Genomic DNA, 18917 nt, shown 5'->3' with positions numbered 1-18917 from the left:
CAGATGGGACATGCTGGAACTGAACGAGTGCTGCACCTGGTGAGAGAAAGATTCTACTGGCCTTTCATGAAGAGGGAGTATATCACAATAAAGTGTCCATGCATCAAACAGAAAAAGCCAATCACCAATGTCAGAGCACCAAATGGGAGCATAACTTCATACCTCTTGAATTGGTCTTTATTGACTACTTGCATCTGGAGCTGAGCCGTGAAGGTTATGAGTATATATATATTAGTAGTTGTGGATCACTTCACCAGGTTCGCTCAAGCTTACCCAACAAAGAATAAGTCTGTGCGGACTGCAGCTGAATGTCTTTTTAATGATTACATCCCTCGTTTCAGATACCCTGGAAAATTACACCATGACCAGGGCAGGGAGTTTGAAAATTAGCTCTTCTGCACACTTCAGCAACTGTTTTAAGTAAGAAACTTGAGGACGTCGCCATATCACCCTCAAAGCAATCCAGCCGAGAGGTTCAACAGAGCACTCTTTCAGATGTTATGAACACTCCCCGACAAGGAGACGGAAAGGTGGAAGGACCATCTCCCTCAAATTGTACATGCTTACAATCGTACGCGTCATGAGTCCACCAGATATTCCCCTTTCTATCTATTGTACGGACATCATCCACACCTACCTGTTGACCTGATATTTGGTCTTTTCGTGAAAAGTGATCCGGTGACACTCAATGGATTTGCTGACCAATGGGCGAAAAGAATGACCAAAGCTTATTGTAGAGCTCATGAAAACAGCAAATAAGCTAGTGCACGAGGCAAGGCACACTACAATCTCAAAGCCAAAGGTGTAATTTTGAAACCTAGTGACAGATTTCTTGTCAAGAACCTCAGCGAGCGAGGGGTCCAGGAAAGCTGAGGTCCTACCGGGAGAAAAATATATATGTGGTCCGAGAACAAGTATCAGACAATCCAGTTTATGTTGTCAGTCCAGAAAGTGGAGATCTGAGAAAAACCAGAACATTGCATCGAAACCTGTTGCTGCTGGAAACTGACTTACATGCAGAGACACCGATAACACCATCACATCCAGGGGAACCTGAAAAACAAAGACAAACCCGACAGAGACAGACAAACAAGAGAAAGACCGCCAGTGGAACTCACACACAACAGTGACACCACAGGAAAACTCAGGAGGAAACTGGTTAAGAATACCTGCAAGTTGGACAGAACAGAGGAAAGGGAATACTTACCAGCAACAGCCTGCAGTGATCTGGTCACTGAGACAACGCCACAAGTATCTGTAAGGAAAGAACATGGTCAGAGACAAACACCAGTGCAGAGAAATTAGTCACGTTCGAGTGTCAGTCGGAGGAGAACCAATACTTTATCAGATCCCACCTACTACGTATGATGAAGATAGTGCAGATGGTGGATTTGTTATACCTGAGGAGATGACAAATCTAGTTGCTTAAAACCCAGATCTGAGTAATCAAGTGGAAATTAGGCGATCTACCAGAGATAGGAGGCCAAGACAGATGTTCATGTACGAAACACTTGGTCAGCCTACATTAAAACCACACAGTACACTCAACACTGTGACAGTACAGACACTACCTCTTTATGGGGTTCACCTTACTACATACCTCAATCTTTGATTTCAACACACTACACTCCATACAATTGCCTTACCAACATACAATGCCTATATATTGAGTGAAGTAAGAAAAAAAAAAGAAAGAGGTTTAGAGTTTAAAGAAATGTTAACAGCTGGAGCTTGTTTCATTTTGTCAGGGAGGATGTGACACACACAAAGTATGTGTACAATTGTGTAATTGAGTTTATTAATGTTCATTTGGGTAACTGAAATGCTAAAGGTGATGTGAACCATTCATGTGAATTTATGCCTGTAAAATAGGGTGAGAAATGTGCAAACCCTAAAGACTCATGTTCCGTGAGTGAGAGACTTTTATTCTGAGGGACTTTTATTATGACGTGATCATGTCCTGTGAGGCATTTTGGGAGACTGCGGGTAACGTAGCCCTACTGCGCATGACTCCTCGTTCAAAGCGAGGAGTTGAGACAAACAGACACCCATTTTGTCTGGTCTCCTTTATTTTCTTCTGTTTCACAGTTATGTGTTGTAATACCATGCAAAATGTATTTGTATCAGTCGACTGAATGTTTAAACGGGTGAATTGATGCTGCGAATTTGATATTTTAAAGTGGTAATATACAGAGTTTGAAGGAAAATGCTGAGTTATTCACGCTCCAGTGTAAAGTTTAGTGCTGAAGGACAGAGTTCTCAGGAAAAGAGTTCTAATGTTTATTGTTTACATTAATGAGATATTCAGTTCATTTACTAAGTTTTTGCAAGGTCAAATAGTTTTCATACATTTATGGAGTATAGCTGATGCTCTCAGTTTGGCGCTCCTCTGGTCACGTGATGTAATGCTCACGATGATGAATACTGAATGTGTTCTATGCTGAAAAATACATTCAAACTAAGATGTATTGCACTTCTAAGGGTGACACCAGTTTATATTTTTTTCAGAATGTTTTAAAGACACGTCTAGGTTTACAGATGCTGAATATGCTGTCATTTGTCATTTGTCATGTGTTATTAAGTATTGTCAATGTGTTTTAAATGTTATTGAGGTACAAATTTAGCCTATTTAATGCCAAAAAAAAAAAAGTATAGTACTGCGAATGTGTGAAATGAGTCCATTTTGACAGTGAAAATGTTGAATATTGTTGATGTAAAGTTGTAAGGACAAAAAAGTTATTTATTTGGAAATGTTTCATAAATTCCAAGCAAGGAGTTGAGACAAACAAACACCCATATTCTCCCGTCTCCTTTATTTTCTGCTGGATTTTTTTTTTCTTTTTTTTTTATGACCTGAATTTACAACCAGCAAACTGATTTTTTAGATGCTATCACAAGTTATGCATTTAGATATACAGTATATTTAGACATTAAAATACATAAAAACATTTTGTCAAAGTTCAGCATTTTTTGTGGTTTGAGGTGTTTTGAAGTGTCAGTTTTTGCAGTGATGCCACATTATGATTGCTGACCATGGTGTTACAAAGAGAAGACTTCAAAATCTCACTCTGTTACCTATCATTTATTAAAACCACCTAAATTCAATAACTCAAAGTAAATTAATAAAAAAAAAAAAATGTCAATAAAATGATAAAAGTATATTTGTATATAAAATGATAAAGTGATAATTTATTGTACAAGCATAAACTTAGAATAAACATTTTGCAATTGGAAACCGCTCCCACCCCTAAGCGTAATCTTTCTCACAGTGGAAAAGGTCAACTGTCTCAAACTCAGCCTTTGATCTGTGTGTGTGTGTGTGTGTGTGTGTGTGAATGCTTGGTGTGTGCTAAGTATTATTGTCTCACCCTGTCATGTGTGTGTGTCATATACCCTGTCATATACACTGTATATATATATATATATATATATATATATATATATATATATATATATATTCTGTGTGTGTTCTGCATTGTGGCTGATTTTGACAGATTCTATAAAAAAAATGCCTCTTTTATAGTCTCACCTTTTCATTCCTGTGCGATTGTGTGGGTGTGTGTGTGAGCATGTGCGTTCCGCACTGTGGATGTGTTATAGTATCACCCCTTCATTCCTGTGTGTGTGTTCTGCATTGTGGCTGATTTATTGATTTTATATGACAAATAATCACACAAAAATGCTTGGTTTTAATTTATCACACATACAGTGAAATTTTTTTTCACATATCCCAGCTAAGCTGGGGTCAGAGTGCAGGGTCAGCCATGATGTGGTTCCCCTGGAGCAGATAGGGTCAAGGCCTTGCTCAAGGGCCCAACAGTGGCATCTTGGCAGTGCTGGGGCTTGAACCCCCAACCTTCTGATCAGTGACCTAGAGCCTTAACTGCTGAGCCACCACTGCCCCTTTATGGCCTCATCCATTCATTTCATTTGTGGGGTCAGATTTGACCCTGAACACGATGAGTGGGAATACTTTTGTCACATCACCACAATCCAGCCCAAATTATGTGTATGTGTGTGTGTGTGTGTGTGTGTGTAGATAGCACATGTAGGAAAAATCACCAAACCTCATGCCACATGCCATTTTTGAAAACTAATTTTTAATACATTGTTCTGACAGGTTCATTGATTTGTGTATAGAATGGACAAACCAAAATTCTGTTCCAGCTTTCAACAAGTATAGTCACTGGCCACTGGTTGCCACAACAATGGTAAATGGCCTTCTCTTTCAGAAAACGCAGACGTTAAAGAATTTTTTTTTACAGAAAATTTACACAGCCCCATCTTTCACTTGGGGGCAACTGCAAGCATGCAAACATCCTGAGAATATGTTCACACCAGTTGTTTTTTACAGATCATGAGCTAGTGCACAAGTAAATGTCAAAGCAAATTGTGGTGACATTTCTCTCTGTGGGAAAAATGCTGCTATAAAACATGTGCATACTTCAAGTAATGCCTTCCACACTTGAGCCAATGGCAGCTGTCTGTAGTTACACAGAGGGTTTTAAATATAGCACTTGCTTTTTGAGTTTCATTGTGACAGCTCATCAAGATGACTTGTCAAGTAAACTGAAAATACTTGTTGTAAGTTATATTGTATGATATTGATATGCTGGGAGCCCTTTTGTTTACCTTTTTAAATAAAGAAAAATCTTGTCATTAAAAACAACTAAGCATTTAACTGAAATTCTACCCATTCACTGCTCTATGCACAAGAAATTTTATTTTGCATTAACATGCATTCTGACTGGGTGAGCAAAGGCAACAAAGAATGTCATCTAGAACTGATTCAGTTGTGAGAATTTCCCTCTGTGGCACAACATACTTGTGATTTGTAATATCTGCCAATATTCAGCAACCCCAGAAAGTGTTTGGTCCCTTAAAGCTGATGTGTGCAATGTCTGCGCCACTAGCAACACCAAACAGAATTTTCAAACATGTTTCTCTTCTCTTCCATTGTTGTCTTCCAACAGATAGTCGTGTTTGACCAATGGCAGACAGGCGACATATTCAGAAAGCTGTTTTAAAAATGTAAAAGTTTATTTTTGCAATTCCATTTGATGGCGCAAGTGGCGCAGAAATTACATACAACAGCTTTAAAAAAAGGCATACATTTTATTCAGTGTTAGGCAAGCTACTCAAAATTTAGCAAGCTAAGTTACCAACAACACTACAGAAATATTTAAGCTAAAAGCTACACTTCAGAGAAAGTAGCAAGTTCCACTACAAGCTACACACAAAAAGTAGCTTGCTACATTTAAGCTACTTCATATTTTTTTCAAAGAGATGCACAGAGCATACTGTCATAGACAATGCATCTAAAATACTTATTCACATGATGTTTATCAAAGCCATGGTACAGCATAATACATTATAGTGCAATACAGTACAGTAACAGGCATGCAGTATGGTGCAAATAATATGCATGTAAAAAACATGTAAATTCATGTTAACTGTATGCATGCTACCTGTACAAACACTTGTTCAAAATGAAAAATCACTATTTTTACATTTTATTTTTCATATTTATACTACTACCTCTACAAACCCATACACATTTGAACATAATTTCCTTTGCACGTTCCTGTATAAATCTCATGAATTACATATACTGTAATTCTGTGTCTAGCAGTTGTATTTCTGAAGCTTCTGATCAGAGGCCAAATCCTTGTGTGTTTGAGCACATCTGAGCAATAACAATGTGATTTCTGATGGTATCAGATGGTATCACCATGGTACTTTATGATACAATTACCACATGTATGTACTAGTCTGTATTTACATGGTGCTTCAAAGTACTTCAAAGAATACCATGTTACTACCATGGTAATTGTATATATGATTACCACATTCATATACAATTAAATGTACATGATGCTTCAAGGTAATTCAAAGAATACCAAGGCACTACTATGGTACTTCAATAAATGACTAACTTATTCGTATACCACTGTATAAACATGGTGCTCCCAGGTAATGGTACAAAACACATGGTAATGCCATTTTTTTGATGTGCTTTCGTGTGGGCTACTAAGCGTTTTGATACCACTATTTAACACAGTTTTTGTTCCTGGGTAGTAAGTGTTATTTCCTAATTGCTTATGCCTCAAAAGTATAGAAAATGGCTATTATTCCCCACAAACTTTGCTTTTGTGACCAGGACAGTGATATATTAATATTTACCTATTAAAACTAAATGGGCAAATTTGTGTCTTTTCGTTCACATAAAGTCAGAAAAAAACAATATATGAATCCAAAATCCTTCTTTATCTGTAGTCCGACGAAGACACCAGCTTTGACCTTTGCCTCAGACAGCTTAGGGAAGAAGTCTTGAAGGTACTTGAAGGCTGCCAACTCCTTATCTAGAGCTCTGACAAATAGTTTCATAAGGCCCAATTTGATGTGCAGTGGTGGCATCAGCACCTTCCGGGGGTCACCAGTGGCTCCCACTTGACGTTGTTCCTCCCACAGAGAACTCGGTCCGCTGTGGCCAGTCCCGCCTGTAGTAGTGCGCCTTGGTGTCCCTGCTGTCCCAAAGGCAAAGATAGCAGGGAAACTTGGTAAAACCGCCTTGGAGTCCTATCAGGAATGCCACCATTTTGAAGTACCTTATGACCTCCCAGCCGTACTCATCATACTTCAAGGCGTCCAGCAAGGTCTTGATGCTGTTGTAATCCTCTTTGAGGTGCACCGAGTGAGCCAGGGGAAGAGACGGGCACTTGTTACCATTATGGAGCAGCACGGCTTTGAATATTACTTTAGTATAAATACATGTTAATTTGGATTCATATGTTGTTTTTTCTGACTTTATGTGAACGAAAAGACACAAATTCGCCAGTTTTCTCATTGGAAATAGGTAAATTTCAAAATATCACTGTCCTGGTCACAAAAGCAAAGTTTGTGGGGAATAACAGCCATTTTCTATACATTTGAGGCATAAGCAATTAGGAAATAACACTTACTACCCAGAAAAAAACAAAAAAAAAAAAAACAAAAATTGTAACACTGTACTCTTTTGGTGGTAAAATCTTTACCTGCAGTGCCATTTAAGCTGTACACATGTTGAACTTAATAAAGACCTTCTTCATTACTGGCAAACGATTGGACACATTTGCAGGTTTGGTTTCCATTGATGGTAGATCCACTGCAACCAGCATTATCTTTATTTTCCGTATTTTAAAATATTATGCAAGCATGTTGGCAAGTGAAAGCATGCACCAAATGATTCAGCAACACACGCGTGAGCTTTGGGAGTCATTCAGATTGAATCGCAAACTGATTCAGACAGCTTTGCTATAAAGTGTGACCAATTCATTGTAAAGAACTGACTCACATGAGCGATTCATTTGTGTGTCAGACATTTTGATTCAAAACTAGCTGTGGTAAACACCGGTGTGATGTATGATGTAGCGATGTAGCTTTTGTCAAAGCTATGCGCAACCTAATCAAAAATATAGCATCGCTACTGAAAAGCTACTTGATTTAAAAACTAGCGAAGCTACCACCTCGCTACTCAGAAATGCAGTTAAGCTAATAGCTTCGCTATTTGTCGCTATCTGGCCCAAAAGTTGTGGAGAAGGGGTGGGGGTGGGGGATATGTGATCTTTTCTGCATATCGCTGCCCCCTTCGGCATATTGCAGTGCCATAATGCGGCGGCCCATTTCAGCCCACTTCGTGGCCGGCCCACCGGGAAAAGTCCCGGTTCTCCCGATGGCCAGTCCGCCCCTGCAGCCTTGGTATGCAAAAAGTTATTTAATTTCAGTTTGAACATGGATGCCAAGCAAATTAACTACATTTACATGGACACCAGATGGCCGTCTATTGTGAGAAAGCTGCTTAAGGCTGGAAAGTAGCATTCCTGTTTACATGCACTGTGTTCGTGGCTTTCTCTTTATGCCTATATATAGGAGACTCGTTCAGTAAGCGGCTTTCTCCACAGCAACATAATTTCGCTGCAAAGCATGTGTGACATACATGGGATCCGAGAAAGACTTTGCTATTTCATTCTCTATTGCTTTGCTTTATTTCCAGATATTCCAGAGCTGTTGCTATGTTTGTTTTCTTCACTTTACATTGGGACCTGCAGCAGAATTGCACTGCAATAGTGGGGTTTCCATCTTATGTCAAACTCCAGGATTCCCCCAATGTAGTTGATGGACAGTAGTCAATATTTTAAATTGATGTGTATAAATCATAATATTTTAAAGTATCTGTGCTTTTCCCTTTCCCCACTTTACTCACAGAAAAGTTGAATTCTTTTCGCTGTGTTGAATTGTTGATCTGATGAATAGCTCCATCCTATGACCTTAGTAATACAGTCTGTTCTGCACACTCTTCAACAGTGTTGGGGGTAATGCGATAAAAGTAACACACATTATCAAATCAAATCAAATCAAGTCACATTTATTGTCACACAGCCATATACACAAGTGCAATGGTGTGTGAAATTCTTGGGTGCAGTTCCGATCAATATAGCAGTCGTGACAGTGATGAGACATATACCAATTTACAATAACATCAAATTAACAACACAATTTAAAGTCTAATATACACTATACATATATACATATTCATTATGTAATCAGATTACTTTTACGAGTAATGATTAAAGTAGCACAATATTTTATTTTAGACCATAATATCAGTGTTTCTTTTTAAATAAAGTAATGTGTTTTTTTTGTACACATCTACTGTCCCTGTATTGCAAGAAATCAGAAGTAAAAGTGTGCAAAATTCAGGGAGGAGACGTAGTGCATGATGGGCATTGTAGTTCTATAGAGTGTGAGGCCAGAGACTATTTAGCAGAAAGAGACGAGTCACTTCTATTTAAATGAATGGGAGAAATTGGAACGCCCAACCAAGAAGCTCTAACACCCAACAGTCAATGGATGTAGAAAGGAAGTTCCACCTTACAGGTAATAGAGCCAATCACCTTTTAGATACAAACACTGCCTGTCAATCAACTCGCTAACACGCACGTGCATTTCGTGTTTTAGCGTAATATGAGGTCAACATTTGGTTGAGTGAAACGTGGTTGATTCATGTGTTAATACACACTGCATTAAACAAAAATCAGTAAACACGTTTAGGCAGAGGGATTATAAGACTAGTCTTCCACTGGCCACGACATGATACACAGGGTGAAATACTCACTCAGTTCACTGACTTATGCAGCCGAACTGCTCCGTGTTACAGCTCCCTGTAACTGGGAGAATGGGATGAGAAAAGACTCTGGATCAGTGGCTCTGAGCAACGATCTACATCAGTTGTGTATGCAGAGAAAAAAGAAAATATCTTAGTTTCTAAAAATATTCAGAATTTTTGTTCTATAACAAACAAGTAGTTTGATTCATGAAACAAACCATTTTTATGACATTTTGGTAGCATTAAAAATGATTCCATTCAAGTTGTATCAGCATGCGCCTTTGAAGTTGTGGCGTCTGTACGCACCATAGATCAACTCAAAACAAGCGTGCACTGAGATGACTTAAGTGAAAAATATTCATTTATTCATCAGACTTATTCCTTGAACATGTTAGGCTTGCATTCCCCACTGAATTTTATCCTGACTTTTGAAAAACATCTTAAGTTGACTCTGACATTGTCGATGGGCACAGCATATGATGACATATATGATGCAGGTTCAAGTGTTGGACTTTACTGCTTTAGGTAAGACAGTGGTTATTCTTCATTATTCATATTGGCTGCCATGTTGATGGAAAAACAATTCATGCATCTTCATGTTATTGATTCTATATTATAAATATGACATGAAGACCTACTTTCTAAATATCTGTTTGTTTACTATGCTGTTTTGACATGAGCGTTGTACATTAACGCACATATTGAGAAAAACGAGGGTGATAGAGTTTTTGTCTCTATTTAATAAATGTCTAGAGATATCTCAAATAACCGACTGAAAACTACTATCCTTTTTGATTCATGATGATAATACACATCTAGTGTGAACAAATGACATGTTCTGTCTCTCGCCATCTCTCTCACTTTTTCCCAGTCACGCTCCATCTGTCTGTTTCATCATTTCTGTCTCACTGCCTATTTCCCATTTATTCAAAAAATAAGGAGACACAATATACATTTCCATAAACTGGTGATGAAAGGTGATAAAATACAATTTTATAATACATTTGATCATACCTAAATCAAAGTGTTTCACCCCTGTGGCTTATGTTATAATATCAGTCCACAGTCAAACAGCCTAGTACATCAGCTTTGACTAGAGTATTGAGGCATGTCAAACAAAGGATAAATGACATACAGTATAATTCGAGTGTGAGTAGTGTGATTGGTGTGTGAGCCAAATTTTTGAGGATGTGTTTGCTGGTTGCATGGCATTCTGTGCTCTGGCATTCTTCTCCAAAAAAAGATGCTCCCAACTGTCATAAAATTCACTTAATATCAAGCCAGCAGGATGGACTGAGAAGGAAGAAATGGGGCAGGGAAGGAAGAATCCATAAAAACAGGAACATGTACTTACTGTACTGACAGTTTCTTCCCATATATTCTCCTGGGCATTCACAGGAATAGTTTGCAACCAAATCTGTGCAGCTCCCTCCGTTTTTGCATGGGTTTCTTTCACAATCATTAATGTCTGTGAAAAAAAGGAAAAAAAAAAGAAAACGGAAAGTGATTACTTTAAATCAGGCTTAAAAGCAATTACTGGAACGCTTCTCATTCAAATGCACTGGTGGTGGCCAGTTACTGAGTTTGTACTACTTATTTGATACTTACTTGTTTGTACTGCTACTCTCCTCACAGCTTACATTAACATTCCAGCAATGTAATCAAATTAAAGAGATGATGAAAAATGTCACGACATCAGTCTGACAGCCCTTTCCTTTCTGTTATCTGTCAGTGTGTTTGTGTCTGTTTTGTGTTTATGCGCATGGCTCTGTTTTTGTTTTTCTCTGCCATGCACTCTTCTGACCCTTTCCAATGTTTCCCCTTGCTACACCTCCTCGTTTAGTCCTTTCAATGTTGATTGTCTGCACCTGTCCCTCACATGTCTCCCTCTATATATTGTGCCTTCTTCCCTCTTGTGTTTGTCAAAGCATTCTGTACTGTTGGTTTTGTTCTGTTGGTTTCTGTATACATTCAGTTCCTGTTTTTGGTTGGTCATTGCAGTTATCATTACTCTTGTTTACATTAGTCTGTTTTCTCTCCTCCATGAGAGTTTTATGTTCATCTTTGTTTCAATAATGTTTTTGTGTTCATTCTATTCCTGTGATTGGGTCCTCATTCCAGCTAGCATTTATGACAAAAAAAAAAAAAAAAAAAATAAATAAAAATAAAATAATGGTTACTTTTGATAATAAAACAATACCAGCCTACCACTAGAAAGTCATTGATGAATTAAACATGTATGAACACAAAAGACATGGTGCTGCATTTGAAACAGACAAAAATTTATTAACAAGAAATGGAAACTATAGTGCATTCAGATTTTTGATTTTTTTAATTTTATTTTTTTTCCACATTTTGATATGTTGCAGCCTTATACTAAAATGCTTTTTTTTCCACATCAATCTACACTCCATACCACATAATGACAGCAAAAAACAGATTTTTGATAACTCTGCAAATGTATTAAAAAATAAAAAACTGAAATATCACATTGATATAAGTATTCAGACCCTTAACTCAGTACTTAGTTGAAGCACCTTTGGCAGCGATAACTGCCTCAAGTCTTTTTGGGTATGATGCGACAAGCTTTGCACACCTGGATTTGGGGATTTTCTGCCATTCTTCTCTGTTGATCCTTTCAAGCTCTGTCAGGTTGGATGGGGATCGTAGGTGCACAGCCATTTTCAGGTCTCTCCAGAGATGTTCAATTGGGTTCAAGTCCGGGCTCTGGCTGGGCCACTCAAGGACATTCACAGAGTTGTCCCTAAGCCACTCTTGCGTTGTCTTGGCTGTGTGCTTAGGGTCATTGTCCTGTTGGAAAGTGAACCTTCTGCCCATTATGAGGTCATGAGTGCTCTGGACCAGGTTTTCATTAAGGATATCTCTGTATTTTTCTGTGTTCAGCTTTCCTTCAACCCTGACCAGTCCCTGCCAATGAAAAACACCCACACAGCATGATGCTACCACAAACATGCTTCACCGTTGGGATGGTATTGCGCAGGTGATGAACGGTGCCTGGTTTCCTCCAGACATAATGCTTGGAATTGAGGCCAAACAGTTCAATCTTCATTTCATTAGACCAGAGAATCCTGTTTCTCACAGTTTGAGAGTGTTTTTTGCAAATTCCAAGTGGGCTTGCATGTGTCTTGCACTGAGGAGAGGCTTCCGTCTGGCCACTCTGCCATAAAGCAAAGATCTGTGGAGTGTTGCAGTGATGGTTGTCCTTCTGCAAGTTTATCCAGTCTCCACACATGATCTCCTCTCTCTTGGTCACCTCTCTTACCAAGGCCCTTCTCCCCTGATTGCTTGTTTGGCCGGGTGGCCAGCTCCAGGAAGAATCCTGGTTGTTTTAACTTCTTCCATTTAAGAATTATGGAGGCCACTGTGCTGTTGGGAACCTTCAATGCAGCCAAAACATTTTTGTAGCTTTCCCCAGATCTGTGGCTCAACACAGTCATGACTCTGAGCTCTGCAGGCAGTTCCTTTGACCTCATGGCTTGGTTTTTCCTCTGAAATGCATTTTCAGCAGTGAGACCTTATAGAAACAGGTGTGAATCAATTGCATTTGCCACAGGTGGACTCCAATCAAAGTGCAGAAACATCTCAAAGATGATCCAGAGAAATGGGATGCACCTGAGCTAAATTATAAGTGTCATAGCAAAGGGTCTGAATACTTATGTCAATATGATATTTCAGGATTTTTTTATTTATTTATTTTTATAAATTTGCAAAGTTACTAAAAATCATTTTTTTGCTTTGTCATTATGGGGTATGGAGTGTAAATTGATGTGAAAAAAATTAAATACAATTAATTTAAAGCATTTTAGCATAAGGCTGCAACATAACAAAATGTGAAAAAAAAATGGGTCCGAATACTTTCTGAATGGAAGGTAAATTCAAACTGTGGGATTTGTTCTGAGATAAAACAAAGCATATCTATAACTGAAAAGAATATCTTTTCAGCTATTCACTTATTTGTCACTTAGCAGATTATTTTATACTAATATTAAACACAGTAAAGGTGCACTCAGTATTTATTTTATTTATTTATTTATTTATTTGTATTATTATTATTATTTTATTTTTATGTTGTGCTGGTCAATATGGCAGTCATGTTAGATTTGAAATAACATCTAGTGACGTTTATGTTACTAATAATGGCATAGTAATAATGGCAATGGCATTTGAGGTTACTATTCACGACCATGCTTAATTAATTTCATGGTTGAAAGTGTCCAATAATAGGAGGATTACTAAGAAAAAGTGAGTAGTATTAGGCTAGTCTCAGTGATCTCAACATGGTGAACTCCCCATGAGGCTGCAAGCTCCATGTAAAATTTTACCATTTTACCATTTTATTTATTTATTTTTTTGACATTTTAAACATATATTTCAAAAGTACTACTCATTTCCAGGTAAAACTTTTTAATGAGGACAAAAAAATTACTGAGTGCCTCTTTAAAATAGGAACAGTACTCCAGGAACATTCTGAGGGTTGGATCCTCAATGTTGACTGATAGTCAATTATCTTACTGCTATCATTACCATTAATTACAATAGGCAATTTGTATTTTGTTGAAGTGATTTCTATGGCTCATATCTATAGAAAGCACCTGCCAAGAAAATCTATGTCAATAAATATAAAAACACAGACAACTCCCCTGCCGAATATCAAAGGAATGCTTTATTGGGAATACAATGTTCCCTTCAATTACACATGTTTCCACAGGCACATGGTGAGCTCCTAGACCTCTCTATAAGCCCACATAATGAGCCTCTCATAGTGAATGTTTGATGACAGTGAGCTGCAACCTGCTACTAAAGAGGGACTCAGATCCATATAGGCAGAGATAGACAGGGATCCTTTTCAAGCCATACTGAGGGAAAGAACAGACACAGACATGATGGAGTCATCACTTGATCATGTAACTTACACACATGCACACGCGCGCACACACACACACACACACACACACACACACACACACATACACCGTGAAACACTGATATTCATCCTTAGGCTTCACCACAATTTAGCTGATGAAAAGCACACCTCTGTCTTTATTCTTCTGTGGTTAGATGAACAGGAAATAGGCAGTTGCTTTCTGTGAAAGAGCATTCACAGTAATCTAGCTGTGTGGTCTAGGAAAGCCCTCAGCTCTCGATTACACCACAGGGTCCCCACAGCTTTTGACAAATGTATTTACATGGCTTTTCCAGTTTGTTTATTTATTTATTATACATTTATATTATTATTTATTATTTAGATATTGCACTTACAAAAAGCAATTTGCAATGAAATATTTTAGAATGTAGCAAAACTAAAAAATTTTAACTATATTATTTCTTTATTTAAAAAAAAAAAAAAGAAAAAAAAAGACTTTTCTCACACATGCCGTTTACGGAGTGTCTGTTTGCATCATGGTGTAAATGGCATCTGCCACACAGTACAGCTATTTGCACCCCAATAGTCTGGTGGAACCACAGAAATATATGACAAACTAGACAATAGATGTCGCCGCAGGAGTGTGGAGTGTAAAGACGGTGAGTGAATGCGTAGTGTTGTCCTAGCGACCACAGTTCTAATCCGTGTTTTGTCCCACTCTTTTTCCAATCTGATTTTCTGATTCCACTTTTAATATTTCCTTTAATACTGCTACAAAAACTTGGAGAATGTCGGGGAGTGCAGAAAAGAGTTTGATCCAGATGCGGGGTCTGTCGATTGCACTCGTTCCCGTGGCTTGTGTGTAAATTGTATTACTAATATTGTAGTAACTAATATTGTCTTTTTTTTTCTTCTTTTTTTTGGTCAGAAAGCATAGTTTTAATGCAATTAACCATTGTGTTGCTACAGTGATATGGTGGTAAAATAGAAACATGGTTAATTTTGTGGTTACTGTAAATTTACAAAAAATACCATGGTGAAACCATGATTACTGTAGTAAAACCATGGTTATTTTTTCTAAGGTAAGGTTAGGGTTAGATTTAGGGGTAGGGTTTAATGTAGTGTGTCTGTGGGACTCTAAATAAACACAATAAACACACTGTAGTGATGCCAACACTGTTTGGTAGTATTTAAATATGGGTGCAATTATATCTGAAACTATTTGCACCAGGGTGCAATTAGTATCTACCATTATTTGCACCAGGGTTGGGGTTAAAATAAAATAATATCTGCCCTGGGGTATAAATAGCATATACCATTATTTGCACCAGGGTGTAAATAGTATCTGCCTTTTGTTTATGGGCTTTTTACCAGTAATGACAAAACAGTAAAGACCAGACAGGAACGTGGAGGACAGATAGGTGAAATTAGATTTTAATAGGCCAGATTTGAACCTGAACTCTTTGTGCCACAAGCACTTATACTTCTCATTGTGTCATGGGTCTGATGCTTTTTCATTTTTTTATTTTTTATTTTTTAGATTTTATTAACTTTCATGGATTTTCCACAGCTGGAAATCACAAATTTAAAATATACCTGATATCTCCAGGTTTTCTATAGGTTTTTTTCTAAGTCCAAAGAATCTACAAACAAGTAAATATTCGATTAAAAGTGGCAAGACCTCCTTTGAACAAAACTTCACAATGTTAATATGTTTTTCAGGATAAGTGAGATGCAAAGATATATGTGGGAATACTGTATGTCTTAATGGTGATGCTGAAACATTTGATAAAATGTTATATGTTAAAAACACCCATCCCAGCACTGAAGTACTTGGCTTAGATGTTTTAAGAATAAGCTTCCATACAACAGCAACCTTGGTTTTTTAAACTTATCTGGCCTTCAGGCTTATCTGGCCTCCAGGCTTAAATCCTACTGGATTTATTTATTGTATTAATGTTTGGACATTAAACGCATATTTAAAATAAATCCCTTAATTCCAGTATATATATAGTTGAAGTCAGAAGTTTACATTCACTTAGGTTGAAGTCATTAAAACTAATTTTTTAACCACTCCGAATATTTAATATTAGCAAAGTATAGTTTTGGAAAGTTTAGGACATCTACTTTGTGCAGGACACGAGTACAGTTTCCAACAATTGTTTATAGACAAACTGTATCACTTTTAATTGACTAGATCACAATTCCAGTGGATCAGAAGTTTACATACACTAAGTTAACTGTGCCTTTAAGCAGCTTTGAAAATTCCAGAAGATGATGTCAAGCCTTTAGACAATTAGCCAATTAGCTTATGATAGGTGTACTGAATTGGAGGTGTACCTGTGGATGTATTTTAAGGCCTACCTTCAAACTCAGTGACTCTTTGCTTGACATCATTGGAAAATCAAAAGAAATCAGCCAAGACCTCAGAAAAACAACTGTGGACCTCCACAAATCTGATTCATCCTTGGGAGCAATTTTCAAATGCCTGAAGGTACCACGTTCACCTGTACAAACAATAGTACACAAGTATAAACACCATGGGACCACGCAGCCATCATACCACTCAGGAAGGAGACACATTCTGTCTGCTAGAGATGAACGTAGTTTGGTGCGAAAAGTGCAAATCAATCCCAGAACAACAGCAGAGAGTGTTTGTGAAGTATTTATATCCACAGTAAAACGAGTCCTATATCAACATAACCTGAAAGGCTGCGCAGCAAGGAAGAAGCCACTGCTCCAAAACCGCCATAAAAAATGCCAGACTACAGTTTGCAGATGCACATGGGGGCAAATATCTTACTTTTTTGAGAAATGTCCTCTGGTCTGATGAAACAAAAATCGAACTGTTTGGCCATAATGACCATCGTTATGTTTGGAGGAAAAAGGGTGAGGCTTACAAGCTGAAGAACACCATCCCAAACTTGAAGCATGGGGGTGGCAGCATTATGTTGTGGGGGTGCTTTACTGCAGGAGGGACTGGTGCACTTTACAAAATAGATGGCATCATGAGGAAGGTAAATTGTGGATAAATTGAAGCAACATCTCAAGACATCAGTCAAGAAGTTAAAGCTCATTTGCAAATGGGTCTTCCAAACGGACAATGACCCCAAGCATACCTCCGAAGTTGTGGCAAAATGGCTAAAGGAAAAGTCAAGGTATTGGAGTGGCCATCACAAATCCCTGACCTCAATCTGTTAGTCAATTTGTGGGCAGAACTGAAAATGCATGTGCAAGCAATATGTATATGTATGTATGTATGTATGTATGTATGTATGTATGTGTGTGTGTGTGTGTGTGTGTGTATATATATATATATATATATATATATATATATATATATATATATATATATATATATATATATATATATGTATGGGTGGGTGGGTGGGTGTGTGTGTGTGTATACACAACAGCAACATTATTAATCTACACTCATTTTGTGTGGGTTCCCATATGAATTATTCAACACTATATGGCCAAAAGTATCTGGGCACCCACTTAAAATTAATGAGTAAGTTTACTCAATTAATTCCAGTGAAGACATATCATAATGCTACTCCATTAAACTGCATTCTAGGGCATTATGTGCTTCCAACTTTGTGGCTGTTCCAGCATGACAATGTCCCTGTGCACAAAGTGAGATCGACAAAGAAATTGTTCACTGTGTCTGGTGTGGAAGAACTTGACTGGCCTGCTCAAAGCCCAGACCCAACCCCCAACATCAGTCTTTCCTTACTGATGCTCTTGTGCCTGAATGGGAGCAAACCCCTGCAGCCATGTTACTACATACAGTATAGTGGAAAGCATTTGCAGAAGAGTGGAAGCTGTTATGATGGCAAAGGGGGCAACATTTTTATAATTTTGAAATTAAATGTTTATCAACCATATATGGTTTCCACAAACTTTTCGCCACAGAGTGTATTTGAAATTATTATATACAGTACACTGCTCCCACTGCGCATATTACGTAGTCTGTGTAGGGAACCATCTTACCCTACGGGGGCACTAGAAACTCCATAGGTTGCCCTTCCTCACATATTATACATTATTCAAGGACCCAATAGCAGTCGTGAAATACAAACGATCGCCTCGCAGCTCAGACCACATCAGATTATCACCTCACAATTGGTATTTTGTTTCAATCCTATTGGTTTACACAAAACAAATTACTTTTGTCTAAGTTTCCCATTTGATATCAGCATTTTAAGTTTATTTTCAGTACACTGTACATATTTGTGATGAAGCATGACACAAAGTGCAACAAATACTTAATTATTTCAAGCATCTTGATGCCCTCGTGACTTCAAATTACAAACCCATGTTCTAAGTCAAGTCATTTTTATTTGTATAGCGCTTTTCAAAACACACATAGTTTCAAAGCAGCTTTACAAAAAATCATGCATTAACAAAAAATTCAACTGTAATAAAAAGTCTTAGAGTGATAACTGTGTAGTTTGATTAAAAATGATTGTAAATTGTGTATAAGAATTAAATAATTCAATAACAATTGTATCTAAAACCCTTTTTAGCAAGCTGTAGGCGACTGTGGCAAGGAACACAAAACTCCATAAGATGTTGGTTAATGGAGAAAAATAACCTTGGGAGAAACCAGGCTCACTGTGGGGGCCAGTTCCCCTCTGGCTAACCAGCATGAATATAATTCCAGTATTAGTTATTTATGTCCAGTGCAGGTCATGGTTTAAGATTAGTAAACTAAGTAAGTGTTAAGGTCCTGTGCTTAAAAAAAAAAAGATTTTTTATAAACTGTAAGTTTAATGACTAATGTTTTTGAAGTCCATCCAGTATTATCTGCAGACGTTCTCATAGATGCATTGTCCTTTGTTAGTTGCCTGATGAAGGCTATTGTTGGCAATTAAATTATAG

General features: G+C 37.6%; 1 protein-coding gene across 3 annotated transcripts in view; it reads right to left on the bottom strand.

Annotated features, from left to right (window-relative positions):
• Positions 1 to 18917, bottom strand: part of LOC127439940 (EGF-like repeat and discoidin I-like domain-containing protein 3) — a 303076-nt gene that overhangs the window by 140916 nt on the left and 143243 nt on the right. For all 3 annotated transcript variants that reach the window (XM_051696244.1, XM_051696245.1, XM_051696246.1), the window contains one exon: positions 10500 to 10613. In XM_051696244.1, coding sequence (XP_051552204.1) covers positions 10500 to 10613 — 114 coding nt within the window. The remainder of the gene's footprint in view (positions 1 to 10499; positions 10614 to 18917) is intronic.

The sequence above is a fragment of the Myxocyprinus asiaticus genome, chromosome 4 (genome assembly GCF_019703515.2).
Source record: "Myxocyprinus asiaticus isolate MX2 ecotype Aquarium Trade chromosome 4, UBuf_Myxa_2, whole genome shotgun sequence".
In the NCBI taxonomy this organism is placed as follows: Eukaryota; Metazoa; Chordata; class Actinopteri; order Cypriniformes; family Catostomidae; genus Myxocyprinus; species Myxocyprinus asiaticus.
The sequence above is the reverse complement of the archived record's forward strand: the minus strand, read 5'-3'. Positions and strand labels throughout refer to the sequence as shown.